At 60.8% G+C, this 22,924-nt stretch overlaps 4 protein-coding genes across 13 annotated transcripts; 3 read left to right on the forward strand and 1 right to left on the reverse strand.

Annotated features, from left to right (window-relative positions):
- Positions 1-92: 92 nt before the first annotated feature.
- Positions 93-4,303, forward strand: PROB1 (proline rich basic protein 1). Its single transcript, XM_023947284.2, has one exon. The coding sequence runs from the start codon at positions 197-199 to the stop codon at positions 4,154-4,156; it is 3,960 nt and encodes a 1,319-aa protein (XP_023803052.2). The 5' UTR covers positions 93-196; the 3' UTR covers positions 4,157-4,303.
- Positions 4,304-4,970: 667 nt separating this feature from the next.
- On the forward strand, positions 4,971-6,649 carry MZB1 (marginal zone B and B1 cell specific protein). The gene is made up of 4 exons (XM_086851201.1): positions 4,971-5,397; positions 5,636-5,742; positions 6,049-6,153; positions 6,222-6,649. Exons 1-4 carry the CDS (start codon positions 5,194-5,196, stop codon positions 6,394-6,396), a joined length of 591 nt encoding a protein of 196 aa, XP_086707327.1. The 5' UTR covers positions 4,971-5,193; the 3' UTR covers positions 6,397-6,649.
- A 123-nt stretch (positions 6,650-6,772) lies between these two features.
- Positions 6,773-10,681, forward strand: SLC23A1 (solute carrier family 23 member 1). 4 transcript variants are annotated; one of them, XM_086851197.1, is made up of 15 exons: positions 6,775-6,837; positions 7,287-7,358; positions 7,535-7,639; positions 7,731-7,888; positions 7,962-8,050; positions 8,127-8,194; positions 8,289-8,470; positions 8,571-8,691; positions 8,792-8,948; positions 9,124-9,271; positions 9,382-9,487; positions 9,565-9,694; positions 9,872-10,015; positions 10,147-10,242; positions 10,340-10,681. In XM_086851197.1, exons 1-15 carry the CDS (start codon positions 6,802-6,804, stop codon positions 10,579-10,581), a joined length of 1,854 nt encoding a protein of 617 aa, XP_086707323.1. In that variant the 5' UTR covers positions 6,775-6,801; the 3' UTR covers positions 10,582-10,681. The 4 variants fall into 4 exon arrangements, with proteins under 4 accessions (XP_086707325.1, XP_086707326.1, XP_086707323.1 ...); XM_086851198.1 differs by having other exon boundaries at positions 7,538-7,639; XM_086851199.1 differs by lacking the exon at positions 7,287-7,358 and having other exon boundaries at positions 6,773-6,837.
- A 2,187-nt stretch (positions 10,682-12,868) lies between these two features.
- Positions 12,869-20,939, reverse strand: PAIP2 (poly(A) binding protein interacting protein 2). 7 transcript variants are annotated; one of them, XM_086851747.1, is made up of 4 exons: positions 20,814-20,939; positions 17,108-17,273; positions 14,773-14,952; positions 12,869-13,979 (listed from the first exon to the last, which is right to left on the reverse strand). In XM_086851747.1, the coding sequence occupies exons 2-4, from the start codon at positions 17,243-17,245 to the stop codon at positions 13,914-13,916; spliced, it is 384 nt and encodes a 127-aa protein (XP_086707873.1). In that variant the 5' UTR covers positions 17,246-17,273; positions 20,814-20,939; the 3' UTR covers positions 12,869-13,913. The 7 variants fall into 7 exon arrangements, with proteins under 7 accessions (XP_086707873.1, XP_086707878.1, XP_086707875.1 ...); XM_086851752.1 differs by having other exon boundaries at positions 17,108-17,267; positions 20,814-20,829; XM_086851749.1 differs by having other exon boundaries at positions 17,108-17,267; positions 20,685-20,827.
- Between the last annotated feature and the right edge of the window lie 1,985 nt (positions 20,940-22,924).

Below are 22,924 nucleotides of genomic sequence, written 5' to 3' on the forward strand. Positions count from 1 at the left end.
GCGCTTGGCATCGGCTGCCCCGGCTGGCGCTCGCTGAGTCCATGTGATCCGGGGCTTGCTCTGCTGCCGCCGCCGGCTCCAGCCGCCGGGAGGGCGAGGGAGCCAGAAGGTCGAGCCAGCGGCCCCGGCAGAGCGGCCCCAGCCCCGAGCGGGGCTCCCAGCACCGCCTGAAGCCCCCGGGCTCCTCCCTGCCACCATGCCCCGCGGGAAGAGGGACCCGGTCCTGCTGTCCCCGGCCGAGCTGCCCGGCCCCGAGGGCGACGGTCCCCGCGCGGGTGGGGACGGCCCGCGGTCCGCGGAGGAGGAGGAGGAGGAGGAGGACGGACACCTCCCGGGGCTGCCCCGCGACGACCTCACCAAGAGCATGTCGAGCTCCTCCGTGTCCTCCTACCACTCCGCCCTGTGCTCGGACGGCACGGAGACCTTCAAGGACTGCCTGGAGTTCCTGGACGAGGAGGGAGCGCCCGGCCGGGCTGGCCCGGGGCGCTGGGCTCCGGCGGGGGCCCCCGGCGTCCCCCCACCGCCCGGCCCCCTCGCCCGCCCGCAGCGGGCTCAGCTGTCCAGCGCGGCTAAGAATAGCCCAGCGCAGGGCCAGGGGGGCAGGATGGGTCCCCTCGGTGGGGACCGGCAGGCTGTGCCGGCCGCGGCCGCCGCCGGGGAGCCGGCCGTGCCCCGGCAGCCCGGGGCGATGCTCGCCGGGGCTCCCAGCGACTCGGACGAAGTGGACGGCGAGGTGCAGGCGCTGACGGCCAGGGCTTTCCGCAGCCTCTCGGGACTCCCCGGAGGTCGCCTCGACATGTGCAGCTCCCACACCTCCTCCAGCCTCTCCAATTCGCTGTCGGAGGACGGCGGGCGGCCGCGGCGGTGGCCGGCGGGTGCCGGGGAGCTCCGGGGCGCGGTGACAGCTCTGCATGGCAGGGCGGGCTGGCCCTTCCCCGCCGGCCTGGACGGGGAGCTGCTGGCCAAGGAGCAGTTCGAGTGCGTGGACGTGGAGCTGGAGAGCGGAGAGGCCAGGAAGGGCCACGGCAAGAAGAGGACGGTGCCCAAGCGCCAGATCCTGCTGAAGAGGAAGGAGAGGAAGGAGACGGGCTTTGGCCCCCGGGGGGATGGCCCAGCGCCACAGCCCCCTGCCAGGAAGGAGCCCCCCAGCAAGGGCAGAGCCCTCGGCGAGGATTTCAGGCTCAACTACCAGCAGTTCATGAAGGCGGCGTCCCTGGGCACCGGCACCGACAGGACCAGGGCGGCCTCGAGCCTGGTGAAAAACGTCCTGGCCAAGAAGATGCAATACGAGCAGCGCATCAAGATGGAGCAGAAGGGGCTGCGGGGCAGCTCGACCTCCTCGGGACCGTCCTCCGCCGGCACCGACCTGCTGGGGGATGGTCTGGAGGGCAAGTCCAGCTCGCTGTCCCGCTCGGACTGCAGCTTCTCGGCCGAGGACCTGCGGGGCGGCGGGATGCCGGCGGCCACGGCGGCCGCGGGGAGCAGCAGCACCACCACCCATCCCACCAAGGGCGTGGTGCTCAGCGAGGAGACGAGGGAGACCGTCTGCAACCTGAGGAAGACGTTCAACGAGCTCAACCAGAGGATGAAGTACCGGGAGGTGCTGGAGGGCCGCTGGCTGCCCGCGGCCGCAGAGGAGCACACGTCGGAGAGGATCTGCTACCAGCGAGCCCGCGCCTTGTTCGAAGCCCAGCCTGGGGTGGGGAAGGTGCTGGATGTCGCCCCCCGGTTTGCGAGGGCGCCGAGGCCGTGGCCCAGCTTGAAGGAGAGAGCCATCGGCCCCGTCCATTCCCAAACCCTCCCCTTCAAAGCCGAGGGCCCGGCGATCCCCGCCACCTCCCCGCGCCGCCCCTTCACCTCCTCCCGGGGGCAGGAGGCGAGGTCGCTGCCGCAGAACCAGCCAGAGAAGCCACCGGCAGCGCCCAGCCCCGGCATCCCGGCCCCCCGGGGGTCCCCGCCAGCCGCGCCCCCCAAGCCAGAAGAGAAGGGGAAGGGGCGAGTCCCGCAGCCCCGGGACGTGCGCAAGCTGGTGAAGAGCAGCTACAGCCTCAAGTTCGGGACTGCCGGCTCCTCCCGTGGCACCGTGGCACCGGCGAGCAGCGGGGAGCCCCCCCCGGCCGCCCCTCTGGTCATCCACTGCACCTCGGTCCGCCGGGAGCCGGCGCCGGAGCCGGCGGGTGAGGAGGTGCTGGCAGCTCCGGCCTGTGCCGAGGGGCCCGCAAAGCCCCCCGGCAGCCGGGCCGCGCCCCCACACAGCTCCCCCATCAACATCACGAGGGTCCAGGCCACGCGGAGGGGAGCGGCCCCCACGGAGGAGCCGCCGGCATCGCCCCCGCGCCGGGAGCGCAGCGAGCTGAGGGTGCCCCCGCGGGTGCCGCACGTGGAGACCCATCTGCACGTCCTGCTGGGCCGGCCCATCCCGGGGGCCAGGGAGAGCTCCCCGGCTCACAGCAGCGCGGTGCTGCGGGCAGAGAAGACCGTTCTCCTGCCTCCGCCACCCGCGAGTCCCGCCGAGGCGCCGGAGCCGCTGGGGCAGCGGCACAGCAGCGGGGACAGCCGGGACCCCCGAGCCGGAGCCCCGGGGGGCAGCAGCGCGGCGGAGCCCCGGGCCAGCGAGCAGAGGCAGGAGCAGCCCGGCGGCCGGCGGGTGTCGGTGGGCAGCGGGGGCTCTGCCGGCGGCACCGGCCCCGCCGCCCCGCCCCGAGCCGGGGATGGCAGCGAAGGCCCCCCCAGGGCCTGGGAGCACTCGACGCAGTGGCCGGCGCCTACAGAGCCCTACCCGGCCGCTGCCCCTGCAGAGACCTCCAACTACTTGGCAATCCCCGACAGAGCCCCCAAATCCACGCTGATGCCGAAGCTGTCCTCGGTCCCCAACCCAGGCAGTGCATCCTTTGGGACCCCCTTTGTCCCCAGCCCAGCCAGCGCCTCTTTTGGGGCTCCATCAGCCCCCGACCCAGGTGCTGTGTCCTTTGGGACCTCCATGGTCACCACTGTGACCAGCTCATCCTTTGGCTTCCCATCAGCCTCCAGCCAGGCCAGCACATCACTTGGGAACCCCTTGGTTTCCAACTCCAACAAGTCTTTTGGGGCCCCTCTGGTGCCCAACCTGTGCAGCACATCCTTCGGGAACACCCTGCTCCCAAATCCATCCAGTGCATCCTTCGGGAATCCCTTGATCCCAAATCCATCCAGTGCATCCTTTGGGAACCCCCTGCTCCCAAATCCATCCAGTGCATCCTTTGGGAACCCCCTGCTCCCAAATCCATCCAGTGCATCCTTTGGGAATCCCTTGGTTCCAAATCCATCCAGTGCATCCTTTGGGAATCCCTTGGTTCCAAATCCATCCAGTGCATCCTTTGGGAACCCTTTGATCAGCAACCCAGTCCCCATTTCGCTTGGGCGTCCATCAGCCTCCCACATGGCCGGCTCTTTCTTTGGATCCCCTTTTGTCCCCAGCCCGGCCAGCGCTCCGCTGGGATCTGGTGCCTATCCCCTTCCTGCCGGGGAAGTGCCCTGGAGCAAGCCCAGCCCTGAGCCCCCCCTGCCCCGACCCCCTGAGGGCCCGGCTGCTGTGGAGCCCCCGGGCCAGCCCCACCTGGAGGATGCTCCTCATTTCCTCAGGAGCACCGACGGCCCCTCTCCGAGTGGGAGGAGCAGGCAGAGCCCCCCCAGGCCCTTCCCGGCGCAGCGGAGGATGCTCGTGGATCCCAGCAGCGGGAAGTGCTACTACATGGAGCCGCCGCGGCAGCCCCAGATGAAAACGCTCTACGACCCCGAGACCGGGCAGTACCTGGAGGTGCTGGTCCCACCGGTGGCATCACACACCGGGCTCTACCCGGCACCTTTCAACCCGCTGCTCGTGGCCCCGGGGGCCTATGGCCCTCCCTACGCCCCCTACGGCGGCTTCCCGGGGCTCCCGGCACCGCCGCCCTCCGCCCCCTCGCCTCCGCGCCCCTCGCTGCCCGCTGCCGACAACCCCGGCACCCCCGGCTCTGCTCCCAAGGCCGAGGGGCCGTCCCCTGCCGGGGGTCCCGACTGCGGCTACCTGGAGAGCCTGTACTACATCCCCACGGGGATGCGGGCCAGCCCCGGCCCCGAGCAGCCCCCGGCCCGCGGCAGCCCCGCCGTGCCCGAGGGCTCGCTGCTCCGCCTGTGACGGGATGGACCCGCGGGGATGTCCCTTCCCTCAGCCCGGAGTCAGCATCACCCCTGGGGCAGGAGAGCCCCCCTGCCCACGGCCGAGCCCGCAAAGCGCCGAGGGGCAGCGGGCACCGCCTGGACTTCACTGGCTTCTCGTGGAAACGGGGACAAAAAGGTTATTTTCGTCTGTGAGCAGCTGGCAGCCCCCGGGGGACATGGAGGTGGGCCCCGGGCAGCAAAGGGACCACACAGGTCCTGCTTCCCCCAGTCCTGCCAGTCCCATCCCAAGGATGAGCCGGGCTGGTTCGCACAGGGGGGTGATGGCCTGGCCACCCCCAGCCCCCCCCAGCCACGGCTGCAGCACAGACACCCCAAATGAGTAATAAAAATGCTGAAAGAGCTTTAAATATGTTTATTCATTCTGTGCTTGTGTGTTCTGTCAAGGGAGGCGAGGGGCTGAGGCACTTGGAACTTTCTGTCTGTCTTGGAGTGTCAGCCATAGAAATCCCAGTCCCTGGGAGCAGGAGGGGACTCTGCAGTGAGCCCTAAACCCCAAAAACCAGCCCTGAGCCCCAAACCTCAATCCTTAACCCCAAATCCCAGCTCTAAACCCCAAATCCCAGCCCTGAGCCCCAAACCCCTGCCCAGCCCCAGCCCCTGTAGGTCCACACCATCCCAGGAAGGATTTAGGTTGAGGAGCAGCGTTCAGACACTACAGGACTGAGTAACAGCAAAAACATCCCGGAGAGAGGACACTCGCTCGGGGACACCCCATGCACACCCCCCCTTCCTGCCGCAACGCCCGGCTCGGATGCAGGTGCGCGCTGGCCGCGCCTCAGCGCCGCTCGCCAACCCCGGCGGTTTATTAGCCCGCCCCGGCGGTTTATTAGCCCGCCCCGGGGGTTTATAGCCCGCCCCGGGGGGTTACAGCCCGCCCCGGGGGTTTATTAGCCCGCCCCGGGGGTTTATTAGCCCGCCCCGGGGGTTTATAGCCCGCCCCGGGGGGTTACAGCCACCCCACGCCTCCGCCCCGCACTGGGGGAGCGCAGCAGGATGCGGGCGGCGCTGGCAGCGTGGCTGGTGCTGAGCCTGAGCCTGAGCCTGCTGGGGCGAACAGGGGCCGAGAACCTGTGCGGGGACCCCCCCGGAGCCCCCTCCCACTCTATCGCCGCTCCCCAGCTCAGCCCCGAGGAGCGGCTCTCGCCCCACATGCCCGAATCCCTGCTCTGTGACTCCTGCCACGCCATCGCCTTCCAGGTGGGGACACGGAGCCCCGAAAGCGGCAGGGAGAGCCCTTGAGGGGAGGCTCCAGCCTGGGGAGATGCCGCTGCTCCTCTGGGGCACGCCACTGATGGATATTCCGCATGGGCACCTTAAAAAAGCCTTTTGGGGCTCCTCATGGACCCTCTAACCCGTGCAGAGGTGCACGCTCGGGAGCAGGGTCCTGGACAGGCTGCCACCCTCACTGCCCGGATTCTGCCTTTTTTCACCCCAGATTGAGGAGCAGCTGCGCAAGGCAGAAGGGAAGGTGGGTAAGAAGGCTTTGAAGGAGTCGGACTATATAGAGGTGCTGGAGAGGAGCTGCTCACAGGACTGGGAGAGGTGAGCGGGGTGTCCCTGGGACCGGGGTGTCCCTGGGATCGGGTTGTCCTTGGGGTGAGGATGTCCCTGGGACCGGGGTGTCCCTGGGATCGGGGTGTCCTTGGGGTGAGGATGTCCCTGGGATCGGGGTGTCCCTGGGATCGGGGTGTCCCTGGGATCGCGGTGTCCCCTGGCACAGACGAGTCCCCAGGGCTCAGAATGTCCCCAAGAACGGCGGTGCCTCAAGGATCAGAGCGCCCGGGGGTCTCCCTAGGGATAGGGGTGTCCCCAGCCACCATTTTCCCTCCAAGCCCATTCTCCCCGCAGTTACGGGGTGCTGGAGCTGGACGGGGAGAAGCGGCTGGCGGGGCCGGGGCTGTCGAGGCAGCAGCCCCTGAGCGTGCTGGTGTCGGGGGGACCTTGGCCGAGCAGGTGAGTCGGGTTTGGGGGTGCTGCGGGGATGTCCCCTCGCCGCCAGGTGACCGCGGTGGCTCTCGCAGGCTCTCCAAGCTGTGCCACGGCTACGTGGGCGAGCAGGGAGAGGCGCAAATCTACGGCGCGCACCGGCGGGGCCCGGCCGCGCTGCGACAGCTGCTGTGCCACGGGGACAAGGGACCCTGTGCCGGCCGCAAGCACCGCCCGGACCCTCCCAAGGCGCTGCAGAACGAGCTGTAGCCCGGCGAGGTTAATGCTTAATGCCCCGGTGACCTTCGGAGCCGACTTCGTCCCCAGCGGGAGCCGACACGTGTCGGGCGGTGGGCGCCTGGCCGCTGTCGCCTGTCACCGATGTCGCCGCTGTCGCTCGACGCCCGGCCCGGCCGTGCCGGCAGCAGCGCGGACTCCGGGAGGGCTGGGAATTACTGTGTAACCCACGGGCTGTAATGTTTCACCACGGAGCAGCCCCGATTAAAGCGGTTAATGGCTGATCCGTGGCGGGGCTGCGCTCGCCGCTTTCACAACCCGCAGCCAATGCCCGCCGCCCCTGCCTCCGCCACCGCCCGGCCGGGGACTAAAGTCCTTCCCACGGCCATAAAACGCCCCCGAGCAGCGACATCGCCGCCGGGGACGCGTCGCCGCAGGATGGGGACCCGCTCGGGAGACCTGGCTCAGCCCCAGGTGAATGCAGGCGCCGTCCCCGTCCCCGTCCCTTCCCCGGTGTCGTCCCGGGGCGGTGGGGAGGGAGGCGGTGGCCGGGGACGCTGACCCCAGCTCAGGGTCAGGATGCTCTGATGGGGCTGGCAAAGGCCAGGGTGAGCCTGGGGACCGCGCTGAATCCCGGGATCAAGGGGACACGCTGGAATTCTGCGATTGGGGCTGGCTGTGCCACCCTTCCCATCACCTGCAGGAGGGATCCCCCTCCACACCTTCCAGGAACAAAACACCACGTAGGGATCCGGGTTTGGGAGCCCAGAGCCCTCTTGGGGGTCAGAGCGGGCACCGGGTGGCAGTGACGGGGAATGTGCCGGGCCACGGCCCGGTGTCACCCGCGTCCCGCAGAGCCCAGCCCCGCTCCCGTGGGACACCGGGGCCGCACTGACCCCGCTCCCCCTCGTCCCCACTGCCAGAACGGGAGCTTGGCTCGGGCCCCCGCGGGCTCCCCGCACAGCCCTGGGAAGGAGCTGCCTGCGGCGGGCAGGGTGAGTACCGGGGCACCCCGCGGGCAGCGCCACACCCCAAACCCACCTGCGGATGGAGAGCGGCCAGCCGCGACCCCTCCCATCCCTGCGGCCACAGCGGCTCCCGTGGGACAGGGCCGGGTGGCCGTCCCTGCTCGCAGCCCCAGGGTGAGACGGGCTGAGCTGTGCCCCCACAGCAGGACCCCGGGGCGGGCACCAGGCCCCCCCGGCCGGAGATGGACATGCTCTACCGGATCGAGGATGTGCCCCCCTGGTACCTCTGCATCCTGCTCGGCTTCCAGGTACAGCCTGGGAAGTGACAGACCCCAGATTCCCTCTCCCCGCGGTGTGGGACTCCCCGCAGCCCCGCTGAGCCCCCCCCTCGCCCCCCAGCACTACCTGACCTGCTTCAGCGGCACCATCGCCGTCCCCTTCCTGCTGGCCGAGAGCCTGTGCGTGGGCAAGGACCAGCTCACCGTCAGCTACCTCATCGGCACCATCTTCACCTGCGTGGGCATCACCACCCTCATCCAGACCACCGTGGGCATCAGGTAGAGCCGCGGCCCCGGCGGGCGCCCCTGCCCAGCCCCGGGCCCGGGCGCAGGCATCCCTCTGTCCCCCCAGGCTGCCCCTCTTCCAGGCGAGCGCGCTGGCCTTCCTTGTCCCCGCCAAGTCCATCCTGGCCCTGGAGAAGTGGCGATGCCCACCCGAAGGTGAGGGCAGGGGGATGCAGGGGGTGTCCGGCTGCTCCCCGCCCCCCGGGACCGCCTCACCGCCCTTCATCCCCAGAGCAGATCTACGGCAACTGGTCCCTGCCGCTCAACACATCGCACATCTGGCAGCCCCGAATGCGAGAGGTACCGGCTGCCTCCCTCCTGCGGCCGCCCCCGCCGCAGCGGAGCCCCCGGCAGGCTGCTGACGCCCTCTCCCGCACCCCTCCGTGCCCTGCAGATCCAGGGAGCCATCATCGTGTCCAGCCTGGTGGAAGTGGTCATCGGGCTGCTGGGGCTCCCCGGGGCACTGCTCAGCTACATCGGGCCGCTGACCGTCACCCCCACCGTGTCCCTCATCGGACTCTCCGTTTTCCAGGCTGCTGGTGACCGGGCTGGCTCCCACTGGGGCATCTCTGTGCTGTATGGCGTGGGGACACGGGCGGCAGGGGGGCAGGGTTGTCCGGCACGGTGCCAGGAGGATGTCAGGGGCACGAGGGATCCCGTCTGTCTTTCCCCCCAGAACCATCTTCCTGATCGTCCTGTTTGCCCAGTACCTGCGGCAGGTCTCCATCTGCCTGCCCGGCTACCGCCGGGGCCGCGGCTTTGTCCTGCTCCGCATCCAGATCTTCAAGATGTTCCCGGTAGGGACCGGCTGAAGCATCCTGGGGCGGCCCCAAATCCCCCCTTTAGCCACACGCGGGCTCGGAGCGGTGCGGGAGGGACCCGGTGTGTGCCCCGCAGATCATCCTGGCCATCATGCTGGTGTGGCTGATCTGCTACGTGCTGACCCGCACCGGAGCGTTCCCCAGCCGGCCCGAGGAGTACGGGTACAAGGCCAGGACGGACGCCCGCGGGGAGATCCTGTCCGTGGCCCCCTGGTTCCGTGTCCCCTACCCCTGTGAGTGTCCCCCGGTAAATCCCCGATACCCCTTTGCCCTGGGGGATGCGGGGACCTGGCGCAGCATCACCGGCGCTGGGGAGCACCCGGGGGCGGCCCCAAGCGGCACCGGTGAGCACCGGGCTGGGGAGGTCCTGGGGTGTCCCCAGCCCTGACCCGCTCTGCCCCCGGGCAGGCCAGTGGGGGCTGCCCACGGTGACCTCAGCAGCCGTGCTGGGCATGTTCAGCGCCACGCTGGCGGGCATCATCGAGTCCATCGGGGACTACTACTCCTGTGCCCGGCTGGCAGGAGCGCCCCCGCCCCCTGTGCACGCCATTAACAGGTACGGCCGGCTCTCCCCCCTGCACGGTCCCTCTCCAGCATCCCTGGAGACCGGTCAGGGATGCTGCAGGACAGCGGGATGGGCACCAGCCTCACCGTGTTGCTCCCCAGGGGCATTTTCACCGAGGGCATCTCCTGCATCATCGCGGGGCTCTTGGGAACCGGCAACGGCTCCACGTCCTCCAGCCCCAACATCGGCGTCCTGGGCATCACCAAGGTACCGCGGCCGGGGAGGGGTCCCGGCCGGGCCGGGGGGCTCGGCCGCTGTCAGCTGCCGCCGGTGTCTCGCTGCAGGTGGGGAGCAGGAGGGTGATCCAGTACGGAGCCGGGATCATGCTCCTGCTGGGAACCGTCGGCAAATTCACGGCGCTCTTCGCCTCCCTGCCCGACCCCGTGCTCGGCGGGATGTTCTGCACCTTGTTCGGTAACTTTCTGCCCCAAACCCAGCCCTGGGCCACGTCCCCGCAGCTTCGGGGCCTGGAGAGCCCAAGGGTGCAGGGAGGGTTTGGGGGGGAACGGGGGCTCCTCGCGGCTGGGGCAGCCCCCGATGCCCGGCCCAGCTCGGGCCCCTCCGCCTGCATCGCCGCGTCTCTGCCGGCAGGAATGATCACGGCCGTCGGCCTCTCCAACCTGCAGTTCGTCGACATGAACTCCTCCCGAAACCTCTTCGTGCTGGGCTTTGCCATGTTTTTCGGGCTGACGCTGCCAAACTACCTGGATTCCCACCCCGGGGCCATTAACACAGGTACCGTCCGCCACGAAAAGCCGCAATTTTGGGAGTTTGGGGAGAGATGAGGGTAAATCTCCCTTCCCGGGGGAGCAGCGGGGAAATCCGGCTCCTCACAGCACCCCCGGCTCCGTCCCACGCTCTCGCAGGTGTTGCCGAGCTGGACCAGATCCTGACGGTGCTGCTGACCACGGAGATGTTCGTCGGGGGGACCATCGCCTTCGTCCTGGACAACACCATCCCCGGTGAGCGCAGCGCCCGGGCCGGGGAGGGGCAGATCCCGGGGATTCGGAGCTGCCAGCGGGGGTGGCAGGGCCGGGGGTGACACCGGACATCCCGCAGGGACGCAGGAGGAGCGAGGGCTGGTGCAGTGGAAGGCAGGAGCGCACTCGGACAGCACGAGCAGCGCCAGCCTGAGGAGCTACGACTTCCCCGTGGGCATGGGCGCGGTGCGGAGGAGCCGCTGGCTGAGGAACGTGCCCATCTGCCCGCTCTTCACCGGCTTCAGGGCCCGGGCCAGGGCCACGGCGGCCGCGGAGGGCCCGGACGGCACGGACGGGGGCTCGGTGTGCACCAAGGTCTGAGCCAGGGGAGGGGCCCGGGAGGTCCCGCCCCAGCGCCGGAGGAGCCGAGCCGAGCTCCAGGGGGGCTGCCGGGGGTCGCCCACCAAGGCCAAAGCCGAGGCTGCTGGAGCTCGGCTCGAACGCGGGGCTAGGGAAACACAACCCTGCTCTTGGGGGACCCGAGCCCCGGGGTACAGCCTGGGGACCGCCACCCGCGCCACGCTCCACCCGCAGCTCTAGCGGGCTGAGACTCATCCAGCGCTTGCTGGAGCCCGGCAGCCACATCGGAGCCAGCCGGAGCCCCGGGGCCACCAACTCCCACCCGGGGCCACCAACTCCCACCCGGGGCCACGGATTTTCAGGCTGTGCCCTCGGCTCTGGCACGGTGACCCAGCGGCTGGCACGGGCTCTGCGTGGGGCAGGGTCCAGACCAGCGTTAGGACGCTAAATTTAAGATGATACATTAAAAGTGATAAAATATTCAAGTGCACGTACCCCGCCAGAGCCTCTGCTGCCTCCTGCCCCGTTCCCTCGTCCTTGGAGGACTTCACTGGTGCAAAGGCAGCAGCACCTTTGACCGTGCTCCTCCTGGGCTGCCAGGCACGGAGACACGCTGGATTTCTTCCAGGTGCTGCCTGGAGCCGGTGCTGTGGGAGAGGTGGCTCAGCACAAGCCCTCGGCAAACCCTTCCTGCTGCGGGAGCTCTGGAGCTCCGGCCCGGTGCCGGCCGTGCTGGTGACCCTGCCCCGTGCTCAGCTGCAGGCACAGAGGTGGCTGACCCCCAAGGCAGCGGGGCCAGGCCAGTCCTGGGCCTGGATTTAGCACCAAAGTTGAGCTGAGGAAACATTGCACAAGCCTGTCACAGCCCGGGGTGGCACCGTCACACGCTCGCTCCCCAGCCCCAGCAGGGAGAGAAGTGAGAAAATCTGTTCAAAGTGAAGACGAGGGAAAAAAAAACCCCACCCTAACTTAAAATAAACCCCAAGGGCTGCAAATACCACCACTCCCCACTTCCCACGAGCACCAGCCAGGCTCTGAGCCCCCTCTGTGGCTGCTGTCCTGGTGTCACAGTGTGTGACACCTCTCTGGCCAAGCAGGTCCCATTTCCCTGTCCCCCAGCCCACCCTGGCTGGAGCAGGACTGAGGAGCCTGGGGACAGCTCCGGTGCTGCTCCAGGTGCCACCAGCTCTGCTGCGGGCACAGCCCGAAGCCGGCGGGGCAGCTCCTCCCCAGTGAACATCCCAGTGCTGTGAGAGACCACAGAGGGATAAAGCCAGAGCAAGGAGAGCAGCTGTGGCCAGGCTGGCTGCTCCACACCTGGATCCTGCGCTCAGCTGCCACCACCCGAGGTGATGGTGGCCAGGCTGAAGCTCATGGGCAAACTGCAGCCACGCAGGGCTCGCTGGTGGAACTCCCACTGCAGATAGAAACCAGCTGTGTGTTACTGGTCCAGGACACTGGAAGTCCTGGAGGAGTTCTGCCAGGGGAAGGGAAGGGAAGGGAAGGGAAGGGAAGGGAAGGGAAGGGAAGGGAAGGGAAGGGAAGGGAAGGGAAGGGAAGGGAAGGGAAGGGAAGGGAAGGCGTGAGTGCCCAGCTCGGAGCTGGGGTAGCCCCATTATCATTCTGCAGAGCAGCAGCAGCAGGGGCTGGTGCGGCTGAGCTCCCCCGGAGGGAGAGGCTCCTCCTGGGGCTCTGGGCTGGCCCAGCAAGGCCCTTCTGCTGCAGGGAACCCCTGCGGGAAGACCCTGCCTCACCCTGCCCATCCTGCAGAGCTGCAGCTCCGGTTTAATCCCGGTTTAAAATGGCGATCCTAACAGCAGAGCCAGGCTGTCCTGAGCAGGGCCTGGCCTCGATCCTTGCGGGTCAGACCCAGGGTGTTCCATGAAGCAGGAGTGGATGGGGCTGGAGAAGCTGTTGCAGCCAGGACTCGACTCCAGCTCTGGGGGCACCAGGAGCAGCTTCTGAGCACCCTCAGCTGCTCCCAGGGCGGAGAGCAGGGCCAGGCTGGGAACAGGCACAGGGAAAAGGATGTGAGAGCACAGAGTGGGAGGAGAGGAATAAATTCCCACCCCTGGAAGCATCCGAAGCCAGGCTGGACAGGGCTTGGAGCAGCCTGGGACAGGAAGATGCCCTTGCCCATGGCACTGGATCTCTGAGGTCTCTTCCAAGCCAGAGCAGTCTGTGATTCCATGAAGAGTCCAGCTTCAGCCAGGATCTGAGCCATGGGGTTCCAAGGGCCAGCCCTGTCCTCCTCACGCTGCCAAGCCAGTTCCCCTGCCAGATGCCCAGTTATGAGACAGCCACCACATCAGTTCTACTATTATTTATTTTTTTAAATATTTTTGAAAAAATATAATTTTTTTACAATATTTTCAACTTAAACACTATTCACACTGAACACGTATGGCAGCTTAACCTACCCAAATATGAAGTTTAAGAAGCCAAAACTGTTCTAGCTTTATTAAAAGAAAAAAAAAAACCAAAAAACCAAAAAAACCCCAAAAAGTCGTTGTGCTGTAGACTATTGTGTAGTGATGATTAAACAAAGCAAGGGAAAAGCACCACTCAAATCACTAATGCAGGGGTTTGCCTGGTTAAATCCAGCTGTGGGAAGTCGGGATGCTAAGGGTTCCATAGGCAGTGCTATGTAGGGTGCCTGTTCCTGGCAGGAACTGAGGTGGATCTCACACCTCCCTGGAGAGCACGGGAAGGAAAGGTTTCTAACGTGATCACACACTGCAAAGGACAGGGAACTGCTTCCTCCCAATCGCCTGGATGTTAGTTCAGGAGCTGAGATCTACGACTCTGTACAGGTCTGTGAGATTTGGGTTAAGCTCACGCTGCTTCCCAGGATCATGATGTTTTGCAAGGGGGGAAATTAACGTTAGTAACAACACTGATACCTCAAAGGAAAGTTAGCTAATTTGCATAACAATCAGATCTCCTCACTTTCACTTGGAAGTTAAGGCATTATCAGGTGCAAGCTAGCACCAGTTAACACATCTTTAGTTAAAAACAGACCATTCACCGCAAATTCCAAGTCCTGTTTAAAAAGTCAGAGTCTGCAGAAGGTTTTATTAACGTGGTACTTTGTCTCAACTTGACTGGTGCTTCTTACCTCACTGCCTCCTTCGCACAGAGCCAGGGCCCAATTATGTTTCCATTAAACTTTTGACAGATTTACTTAATAACAGTCTCAGCACTTTTATTGAGCATGCAAGACTAACAAAACTTTGGCAATGCATAAGTGTAACACAGTGACAAGAAGAGAGAGCTTTTACAATTAAATCTTCTAATACTGGCTTCACAGTGTGGAAATTGTGCTACATCCACCAAAAGAGGGCCCAGTCTACTCAAATGTTTAAGTACTTCACCCCAGGAACAAACTCCTTTGCGTTTGGATTCAGATTACTCTTGACCTGAGGAAGGGAAGAACAGAAATTGAGGTGAATCATTATTTTCAGCTTCTATTTTCAAGCTGAAGACAATTAGAGGCAAAGGTTTATGGATTTAGAGTAACAATCAGGTATACAATAGGCTTCCTACACTTAGCAGCAGTCTATAATCCCCAGAAAAGCCCATTCCCCTGTGCTACTCCCTGAGTTATCCAACCTTCCTTAGCTCCACCTGAATTTTCAGCTGGTTGAGGGCTCAGGGAGTAAGCAGCAAACCACAGGCATGCACCGACCACAGCAGCTCCCCTCATGCTGAAATAGCCTTTTCTCAAGTTGAGCTGCTCAAACGTGCCACGAGGTTTCTAAATTTTGCTTATTTAAGCAAGAGGTGACTTGTTCCAGGAACTTCAGCAACTTCTGGGAATTTTGTGTGTATGAGCATTGTATTGATTTTTTACATGTCTCTGTGGTTCTCCCAATCCCAACCAGACTCTGGGACAGGGCTCAGAGCAGCCCAGCGTGTCAGTGCTGGCAGATACCCAGTGACCCTTTCCCAGCCCCGGCTCCACTCAGTGCCCTTCTTTCCTAACATCCCACCCACTCCTGGAGCTGTGCCATGGGCTGGGAAAGGCTCCACGTGGGTATGAAGAAAGCCACCAAACAGGTCACATCCCACGAGGAAACATCCTTCCCACTTACACTGCACAGCCAGGCAGGGTTTAACAGGCTCCTTCCTGCTGGAAAGGACTTTCTCTTACCACAAGCAGCCTTGCACAAAGACTTGAGCTTTAGGGATAAGATGAGAAGCTGAGCTTACCACCAGATCCTCCAGCGACGAGCTGTCACTGATAACAAGGTCATTGAACTGGTCCTGGATTTGATCCATTGTTTGTGGGAGGTCACGGGCTGGAATAAACCATTCATGCTCCTCCTCCTCTTCCAGCATCTCTTGGAAACAGCGCTCGATAAATTCTTCTTCCCACAACTCCTCTTCGATCTGTGCAATGAAAAGAAACTGCTTCAGCAACAGATCTACCATGAGCTCATGGGGGTTTTTATTGCCAGGTCTGTGCACCCAGCTGATCTTCAGCTGGAAGGACATCTTTGTCCCAGGGATTTGGGCTGCAGCTGAAAGGGAGAGGCAGGAGAACCCCCCCTCAGCCCCAGCTGTTTTGTTTGCAGGTCGTTATGACCTAAAGGAGAAGGAAAACGTAGGTCCCAAGCAAAAATTTCAGCTGTACCAACTAGTCTGGACTGAGCTTGCTGCAAGTATGAGGAAGGGAGCTGTGCCAACACACAGAGCCAGGAAACACTCCTCAGGAAAGTGTCCTGGGGAAAAAATAACCCCTGCCTGTCACCTGGAACAAGCAGCTCTCCTTGGCTGTGGGTGTGTGCTCACCCACTGTGCTTTCCTTGGGAACCCCACCTGATCCCAGCAGCTGTCAGGAATGCAGGCAGCCCTGCTGTCCTGGGAGCAGGACAAACCAACCCATGCAGAACTGACACACAGTGCAGAGATTGAAGCAGTTTTCCTTGGTTGTTCAGTAAACGAGCTCTGGAGGGAGTTCATCCTATAAATTTTCCATGTCCTGTATCAGAGTGTTTAAGACTGGAAAGCAGGGAAACAGAAGCTGGTGTGAAGGACTTGCCCAGATACAAGGGAATGGAAAAATGATTCAGGACAGATTTAGAAGTTCACTCAGTGGAAGCTCGAACAAGTTTTCCTATCTATCCTTCCCTCTGAAATCAAACACCTCCTCAATCCCGGAGTGGAAATTCAGTTACCACAAACACCAAACCAAAAACATTAACAGCAGATTATCAGGACTGCTGTGCAATCTGGGTCCTTGCCCTTGGGGCAAACACACCCACGAGCTCACCTGGCGCTCTGGGGAACAGGGACTCATCCCCACGTGCTCCGAGGCACCGCCCAGGCACTCCAGAGGCAGGGAACGCTGGCTCAGTGATTCCCCAGAGCAGCACTCCAGCCTGGGTGGCACCTGCAGGAGGCACCGCCTCCCTCCTGCTGTGGGCACACAGCCACAGGCTCCTGTTACACAGGGCTTGCTCAGCTCCGGGGGCCTGGTTATAGGCCTGTACCCCTACAGGTGCCTCCATGGCAGCTCCAGCATTACGAAATAACATTTCATTCCCCAAATAGCTGGAAATTAAGATTGTCTGTTTTTATTTCCCAGCTCCAGTTTAACTTGCTCAGGCTCCCAGAGGGCTGTGTTTGCAGCAGCAGGTGACCAGACTGCCCCAAGTGTTTGTCCATCTGACCCTTCTCCCTTCACACTCCACCTTTCCTCTGCTCTGACAATGGAATCTATGCCTGAAAAATCACAGCACAACTCAGCTCCTTCCCAGAGAACTGCACCCCCTGTATGCTGTGGGAGAGTTCCCAGGGGGAAAAAGCCACCAAACACAAAGCAACGCACGAGAGAAGAGAGAACTGAGGTTTTGTGAGCAAACCTGAGTGAATGAGCTCAGTGCTGCTGGCACCTGAGGATGCCATGCTGGTGGCTCAGCACCCAGCACAGCCACAGCTGCTGGGGCACAGGGAGCGTGGAGAGCACAGAGTGAGCTGGGAATGGGTGTGGAAAGAGGTGGGCAGTTCCCAGTCTGGGGAGCAGGAGAGAAAGGGGTGACAGAGGCAAGGTGACAGAGGAAGGTAAGGCTTCCTTCCCTCCTGAGGGAGAAGGGAGCTGTAAGACTCAAGTATTAAAATGAGCAGCTCAGTCACCCAGTGTCCTGTGAAGCAACAGTGCTGTTCCCAAGGCAGGTGTGCACCTGGAATTCCCCAGCTCAGCACTGGGACACTCTGCATGCCTGCACACGCACACCTCCCAGGCCGGCCCTTCCCAGGTGCCACGTGCTTCTGTCAACTCTCTTTTCTGCCCTCCCTCCTCCAGAAGCAGGGAATTAATGCATGCTTTCGAATGTGCTGCACTTCCTGTTTTTTCCACCAGGACTACAGAAAATCAGCATTTACTGCCAGAGAAAGGGAGACACATTTTCTCCCCAGGATCACTCCAGAGGGCCGATCTGAAACTTCCTCTCCAAAGAACTGTCAGTGGTGGACCCCAACCCTGTCCCTTCAGCTGGGCAGTGACAAAGGACAGACAGGCCACAGAAAGCAGGGAAAGACTTGCCTGTCTGTTAAACTCCTCCTCGTTCTCCATCCACATGTACTCGGCAAAGGGGTTGTCATCCTCGTGGGAGTGCCCGTTGATGATCACATCCTCGCTGATGATGCTGGGGCTGGTACTGCTGCGACTCGGGTCCTTCATGGCTGCCACTCCGATCCCAAACCTGCAACTGAGCAGAGCAGCAATTCAGCACCTGCAGAGTCCTCGCTCCCTGCCTCTGCACAAGGCCAGCCCGAGGGAAGGGAGGCTGCAGCCGCATTTGGAGGCTCCAGGCAGCCCTGCCCTGAGTGCAGCAGAGCTCTAAGATCCCAGCAAGGAGCGGCATCACAAGCACCGTTCCCATTGTGTGTGGATTCCAGGACAAACCAATTTCCCAAACTGAACCTCACCGAAGCCAAACACCACGGCCAATGAAAAGTGACAGGAAAAAACAGGAAGCGCGCGTACTTGCCAGTAGGAAATATTTAAACATTCAAAAGGAGAATTTGTTTTCCAAAGCACTTTCAAGTGTTGTGTGTGATGGCACAAGCCAGGTTTCACAGCCTTTTCCCACTGGGAAACCTTACAGGGAGCAGAAACTATGAGGAACTGACCCTGCACAGGGCCACATGGAAATCTGTGTGCTCTGAGCTGACACAACAGTGCTGCCCTTCCTCTACCATGCCCAAATACACAGATCAACACCAGAAAAGCTCAGTATTTGTTGGATACTAATGCTGGTAGTATCAATTTTCTTTAAACAGAATGCAAAGTGAGGCAACGTCTTAAAAAAAAATGACCTAAAAAAGACCTGACCAAAAAAATCCATGACTCAAGTCAAATTTGAATGTTTTTCTCATGTTACAATTCACAATGAAAGTTGCAGCAGGGAGTGAAAATATTTTATTATCAAAACAATACTTTAGCCTGTTGCCTGCATGCATATCAAAGAGTGGCTTCTTCAGAGAGGAGGGTATCAAAATACAACCTCGTTGTTATTAGAGTACAAGGGCTTATCACCCAGAACCTCACGTTTTCTCTTTGCATTCCAGTTTGTGCTGTTATCTAGGGAATTGATGCAACTTTTGGTTCCAAACTCTTGATAATAGCAGCTAAAAGCCTGCCACATCCAAGTGACCAATTAAGAGAAGCACAAAGAAGAAGGAACCTGCCTGGCTCGCTCTGTTCCAGGTTTTTCAATCAAAGGCAAAGCCCAGCACGGAAGTCACTGCAGCTCCCTGGGAAGTGCCACAAATGGGAGCAGATCCCGTGTATTCCACTGAGAGAAAACAGGTTCTTTTTGATGTTCTTTCAAAACAAACTTGCTGCGGATTACTGGCAGCATTTACATAAAACAGGAAAGGCCGTTTCGTTTAACACCCCAATTCAAGCTTGAAATTGCTTTAAGCCTCTTCAGCTGCTCCCAAGCCAACGCATGGGATGGAGTACAGGAAATAAAGCCTAAAAAATATAATTTCTTTTTTCCCCCCTCCTTTTTACTGGCATGTGTTTTCACCTTCTCTTTTGTGGAGCTAATCTTGGTATTACTATTTTCCTGAAAGTAACTGCCTCAGCAGTGAGGAACTCGGGCAACTTCTACACAAAGGTGACTGCACCCAGACAAGTCCAGAATGGTAAAAATAATTAAAAAAAACAACCCAAACCAAACAAACCAACCCTACTTGTTTGTGTAAAAGCTTGAAAGGTTAATTTGTTGACTCATGGGCCAGCTTTCCCATTTCTGAAGCGTTCCCACTGGACAGGAGCTCCAGCTTTAGGAGGGAGAGAAGTCCAGCTTGCACCAAACCAGCTTTGTCCACCACTGCCCAAGGATGATGGGGATGATCTTCAAGAAGGACCCAGGCTCAGCCTGAATAATTGAAGATTATCTGATGAAGCCCTCAGTCCATTCATGCCTTTCCCACATGTGGGAAACATGCCCACACTCACTTATCCTGCAGGAACACTGAGGAAGCCCCACTCGCAGCACCCCTGATTTAATTTTCTGCAGCTTCCAACAGAACAAATAAACCTTCCAGAAGAAATAAACCTTCCCTTTTCTCCACTTCCAAGACACAGACCAGGTTTCTGTGCTCACGTGTGGGGACAAGCTCAGTCTCGTTTCACCAGTACTGGGTACAACCTTTTCAGGGAATTCTGAGGGGGAGAGCCAAATGCCACTTGAGTCTTGCAAAAAGTCCTAATCTAAGCAGGCTGCTGCAGGAAACAAGCCCCAGTGCCAGGCTACACTATTGCTGGGAATAAAAATAACCCATTTTCCATCTGGGAGTAGGTGGGAAGCAGAGGAGCTCAGAGCTCTTCACTCTAGAAGAGGAAATATAACATTGGCAGTGCTAAGGAACAGAAATCGGGGAGAATTCTGCCACGGTGACACACTGTGAGGCTCTGACCCAAGTCCCTCTGGGATTCTGGTGTGGAGTGGGGGTGGTAGAGCAAGCGTGCTGCAAGCGCACAAGGAAAGGCACTAATAAAAAACAGGATTTTTATCTTAGGAATGAAGACAGAAATTAAAACCCCTGTAACAACAGGCTTCAAGCTAACCCCGAGTTGTTTTCTGTATGCAGTGTGGAGCTTGTTAGTCAGAACATCACTAAGGCCCATTAATTCACCCATTTCCCTGAATTTTGCTGCAGTTACAGCCATGAAGAGCCCTTGACCGACCATCATTAAAATTCAGAGCTTTGTGACTGAAGAGTCTGCATTTAAAACCCAGTCACGAAAGAAGATTATCCACTGCCTTCTCCGGAGGTGAGGTCAGGCCTAATTCCATGCAGCAACCTCAGGTCCTTACCCGGCACAGGAACAAAAAAGAGAACAATTAGGTAAAAAATGACGATATTTGCTTTAAGCATCCAAAAACAACACGTGATGGTTTTAGCAGCAGCTGAAGATTAAGGGAAGGTGTTTCAGAGCAGCTCAGGCAGGAGTCACTGACTTGTTTATGACCCGGTGATTCCTCCTGCGAGTCGGCAACACCGGCCCAGCTCCTCCTTATCTATCGAGATTAGCACACGGCTCTTATCAACGGAGCTGATTATAACCGTCTAATAATTATACTCGCCTAATAAACAGATTTCTTAATCAAATTCACGCGGGACGCCAGCGCTATCTGATCTAAACGCTTCCAAGTGCTGCGCTGGAGGTTACCGAACGGAGCCGCCTCCCCCGCGCGGGGCTCAGCCGGGGGTTGTGGGAGCAGCGCCCCGGCGGGGACGGGGCCCCTCGGCGGGCGGCCGGCCCCGCTCCGGGGCCGTGTTTCGGTAGCAGCGGAGCCGTGGCGGGGCGCGGGCACCGCGAGCCGGTGTTGTCGGTAACCGCGGGGGTCGGTAACCGCGGGCCTCGCCGCCCCCGGCCCTGCGCGGGCGGTAACGCCGCGGGGCCGCCTCCCCCCGCCCCCGCTTTGTTCGGCACCAGCCGCCCCCGCAGGCCCCGGATGGCGCCGCAGACAATACCGAGGGGCGGCCCCGCCGCGGGGGGTGGAGGCCGCGGCCCGGCGCCGCCTCAGGGGAGGGGGCGGCGCCCTCGAGCCCCCCGCGGCGGTGCCGGCGGTTCTGTGCCCGGGGTTGACCCCGCCTCTCACCTGCGGTGCGCAGAGGAGCCGCCGCTCCGCCGTGACCCGCCCGGACCCCACCGGACCCACCGGCCCCGCTCCGCTCCGCCCGGTCCGCGCTCGGCCCGGCCCGCCCCGCTCCGCCACACACCGCCGGACCTGACGTCACTTCCGTCAAAGCCAGGCCCCGCCTCCTCTCCCCCGGAAGCGGCGGCAGCAGGCGCGCGCCAGGCCGCAGCATCGGCGGGGGGGCGGCGCGCTGCACGCCGGGACGCGTAGTTTTTCCCGCCTCTCGGCGCGCAGCATGCCGGGAGCTGTAGTCTCGCACGGCACTTGGCGGCCATTTCGCGCGGCGGCGCGCTGCACGCCGGGAAGCGCAGTCCGGCGGGGCGGCCGCCATCTTGTGGCACCGGCGGGGAGGGGACGGGGGTCGAACACCCCCGGGGCTCACAGAGGGGGTTGCGAACACTCCCCGTTACCGGGCACCCACCCCCGGGGCTCCCCCAGCCTCCGTCAGGACAGCGGCTGAGCCGGGAGGCGCAGCTCCCTCGCCTCACTGTGGGAGGGGATAATAGAACAGAGGGAACAACACTCCCTTCACGAAGTGGTGTTTCTGCGCGGGGCTCGTGCCTTTTTTAAGGCTCCTATCAGGAAATGGGACATAATAAATATTCTTTCCTAGTACATGCCGAGGCTTCAGCCGCATTTACAAAATGGGTTCAAAAAAGCCATTTTTATTCTCGTTGCTCCTCCTCTGCCCTTTCCTCAGGGGAAGGTGGGAACGCCTCTCCTGCCCACAGCCAAGCTGTGCCCATCGTGCCCATTCACCTCACAGAGGCACAGAAACCAGACACGGAACGAGTTCAAGCCCTTTGATCCATCCAAGGAACAAAATGTGGAGCCACAAACCCTCCTTGGCCCGGCTGCCCCAGCTCCAGACACGTGTGGCACACAAGCAGCTGGAAATGCAAAGGCCCAAGTGTGTGTTAATTTATACTGATTTTATTAGTCACTATTACCAACTTGTTCCCAGGGCCCAAGGGTTTCCTCAGAGTACATCCAACACTGCAAAATAGCCCTGGCAAGTATCATCCTTAAAAAAACCCAATACTGTGCTCTTGTTACTCTTATTTCCACAATTTCCAACTCCATAAATTCAGCAGGATGTGGTTTTCTCATTGCTAAGAGCCTTCTCTTTCTATTTACTCCCACAGCAACGGGACAGCAGGCTCCAGGTTACTCCCTGCAGCTGAAATGAATGCCTGAAGTGCAGAGCCCAGCATTTCACACTCACCCTCGTGCTCTGGGATTTCCCTCACCCTTCACAGTGCAGTTATTCCCAAATAAGCAGCCCATGACACCAAGGTGTGTGTCTGGAATCTGTCCTCAAGATCAGGTTTTTCTGGCACCTTTCCTCAGAAATTACCCAAAGCACTCTATTCTCCCCAACCTCTGCATGGGAACTGAAGACACGTGGCAGCAGCAGTGGGTTTCATTTAATTTCTGACGTGTAAATCATCCTTACACTTACACTCACACCTGGGAATGCTTTTTGTTTCAACACTAAACATTTTGTTTACCTGTACACAGGTCAGCACTCACACAAGGTACAAGGTCAGCACAGCTATTATATAACAAAAGGCTACTTTGAAAATTGAATGTAGTATTTCAATACATTAATCTTAAACACACGTTGTAAGGAAACTTGAAAGACCTTTGAAATAAATCATCTGCCACCCTCAGAGAGAAGGGGTGCCTGGTCTGCAGCCAAGGCAGAGGCACTTAACAGCCTCTCGGTGACAGATAAGTGACAAATGCCACCCTAACTGGGGCTCCAGGCCCATCCTTATAACTTAGTTCTGCTCTAAGTCAGGGGTTGCAACCAGAGTTGCTGGTGCCTGTGATTTCTTTCAGGGGCCTCAGAAAGCTTTAAGATTCTATCAGTGCCTGAATTTTAATCCATTTCCTACAAACCCAAACAGCACTTTGCATACTAATGAGTGTCACGTACCAAGCAGTAACTTCTCTCTGTACAGGGATGAGTCAGTGCACGGTAAGACTTCAATTTGGATGTGCTAATTCAACAAACCCCGGGCTGGAGCTGCTGCTCAGCACTTCTCCCCTCTCCAGGGGCCCTGCAGAACCTGCTGCTCTCGCTGGAGGTGGCTCAAGATCTGTGAGGGATTGCACCCCCTTGGGTGAGGGTGCAACACCAAGTCACAGCTGGAAAAACAAGTTCTTGACTTGCACACAACACACTGTCCTGTGTC

The sequence above is a fragment of the Cyanistes caeruleus genome, chromosome 15 (assembly GCF_971803275.1).
Source record: "Cyanistes caeruleus chromosome 15, bCyaCae1.hap1.1, whole genome shotgun sequence".
NCBI lineage: Eukaryota > Metazoa > Chordata > Aves > Passeriformes > Paridae > Cyanistes > Cyanistes caeruleus.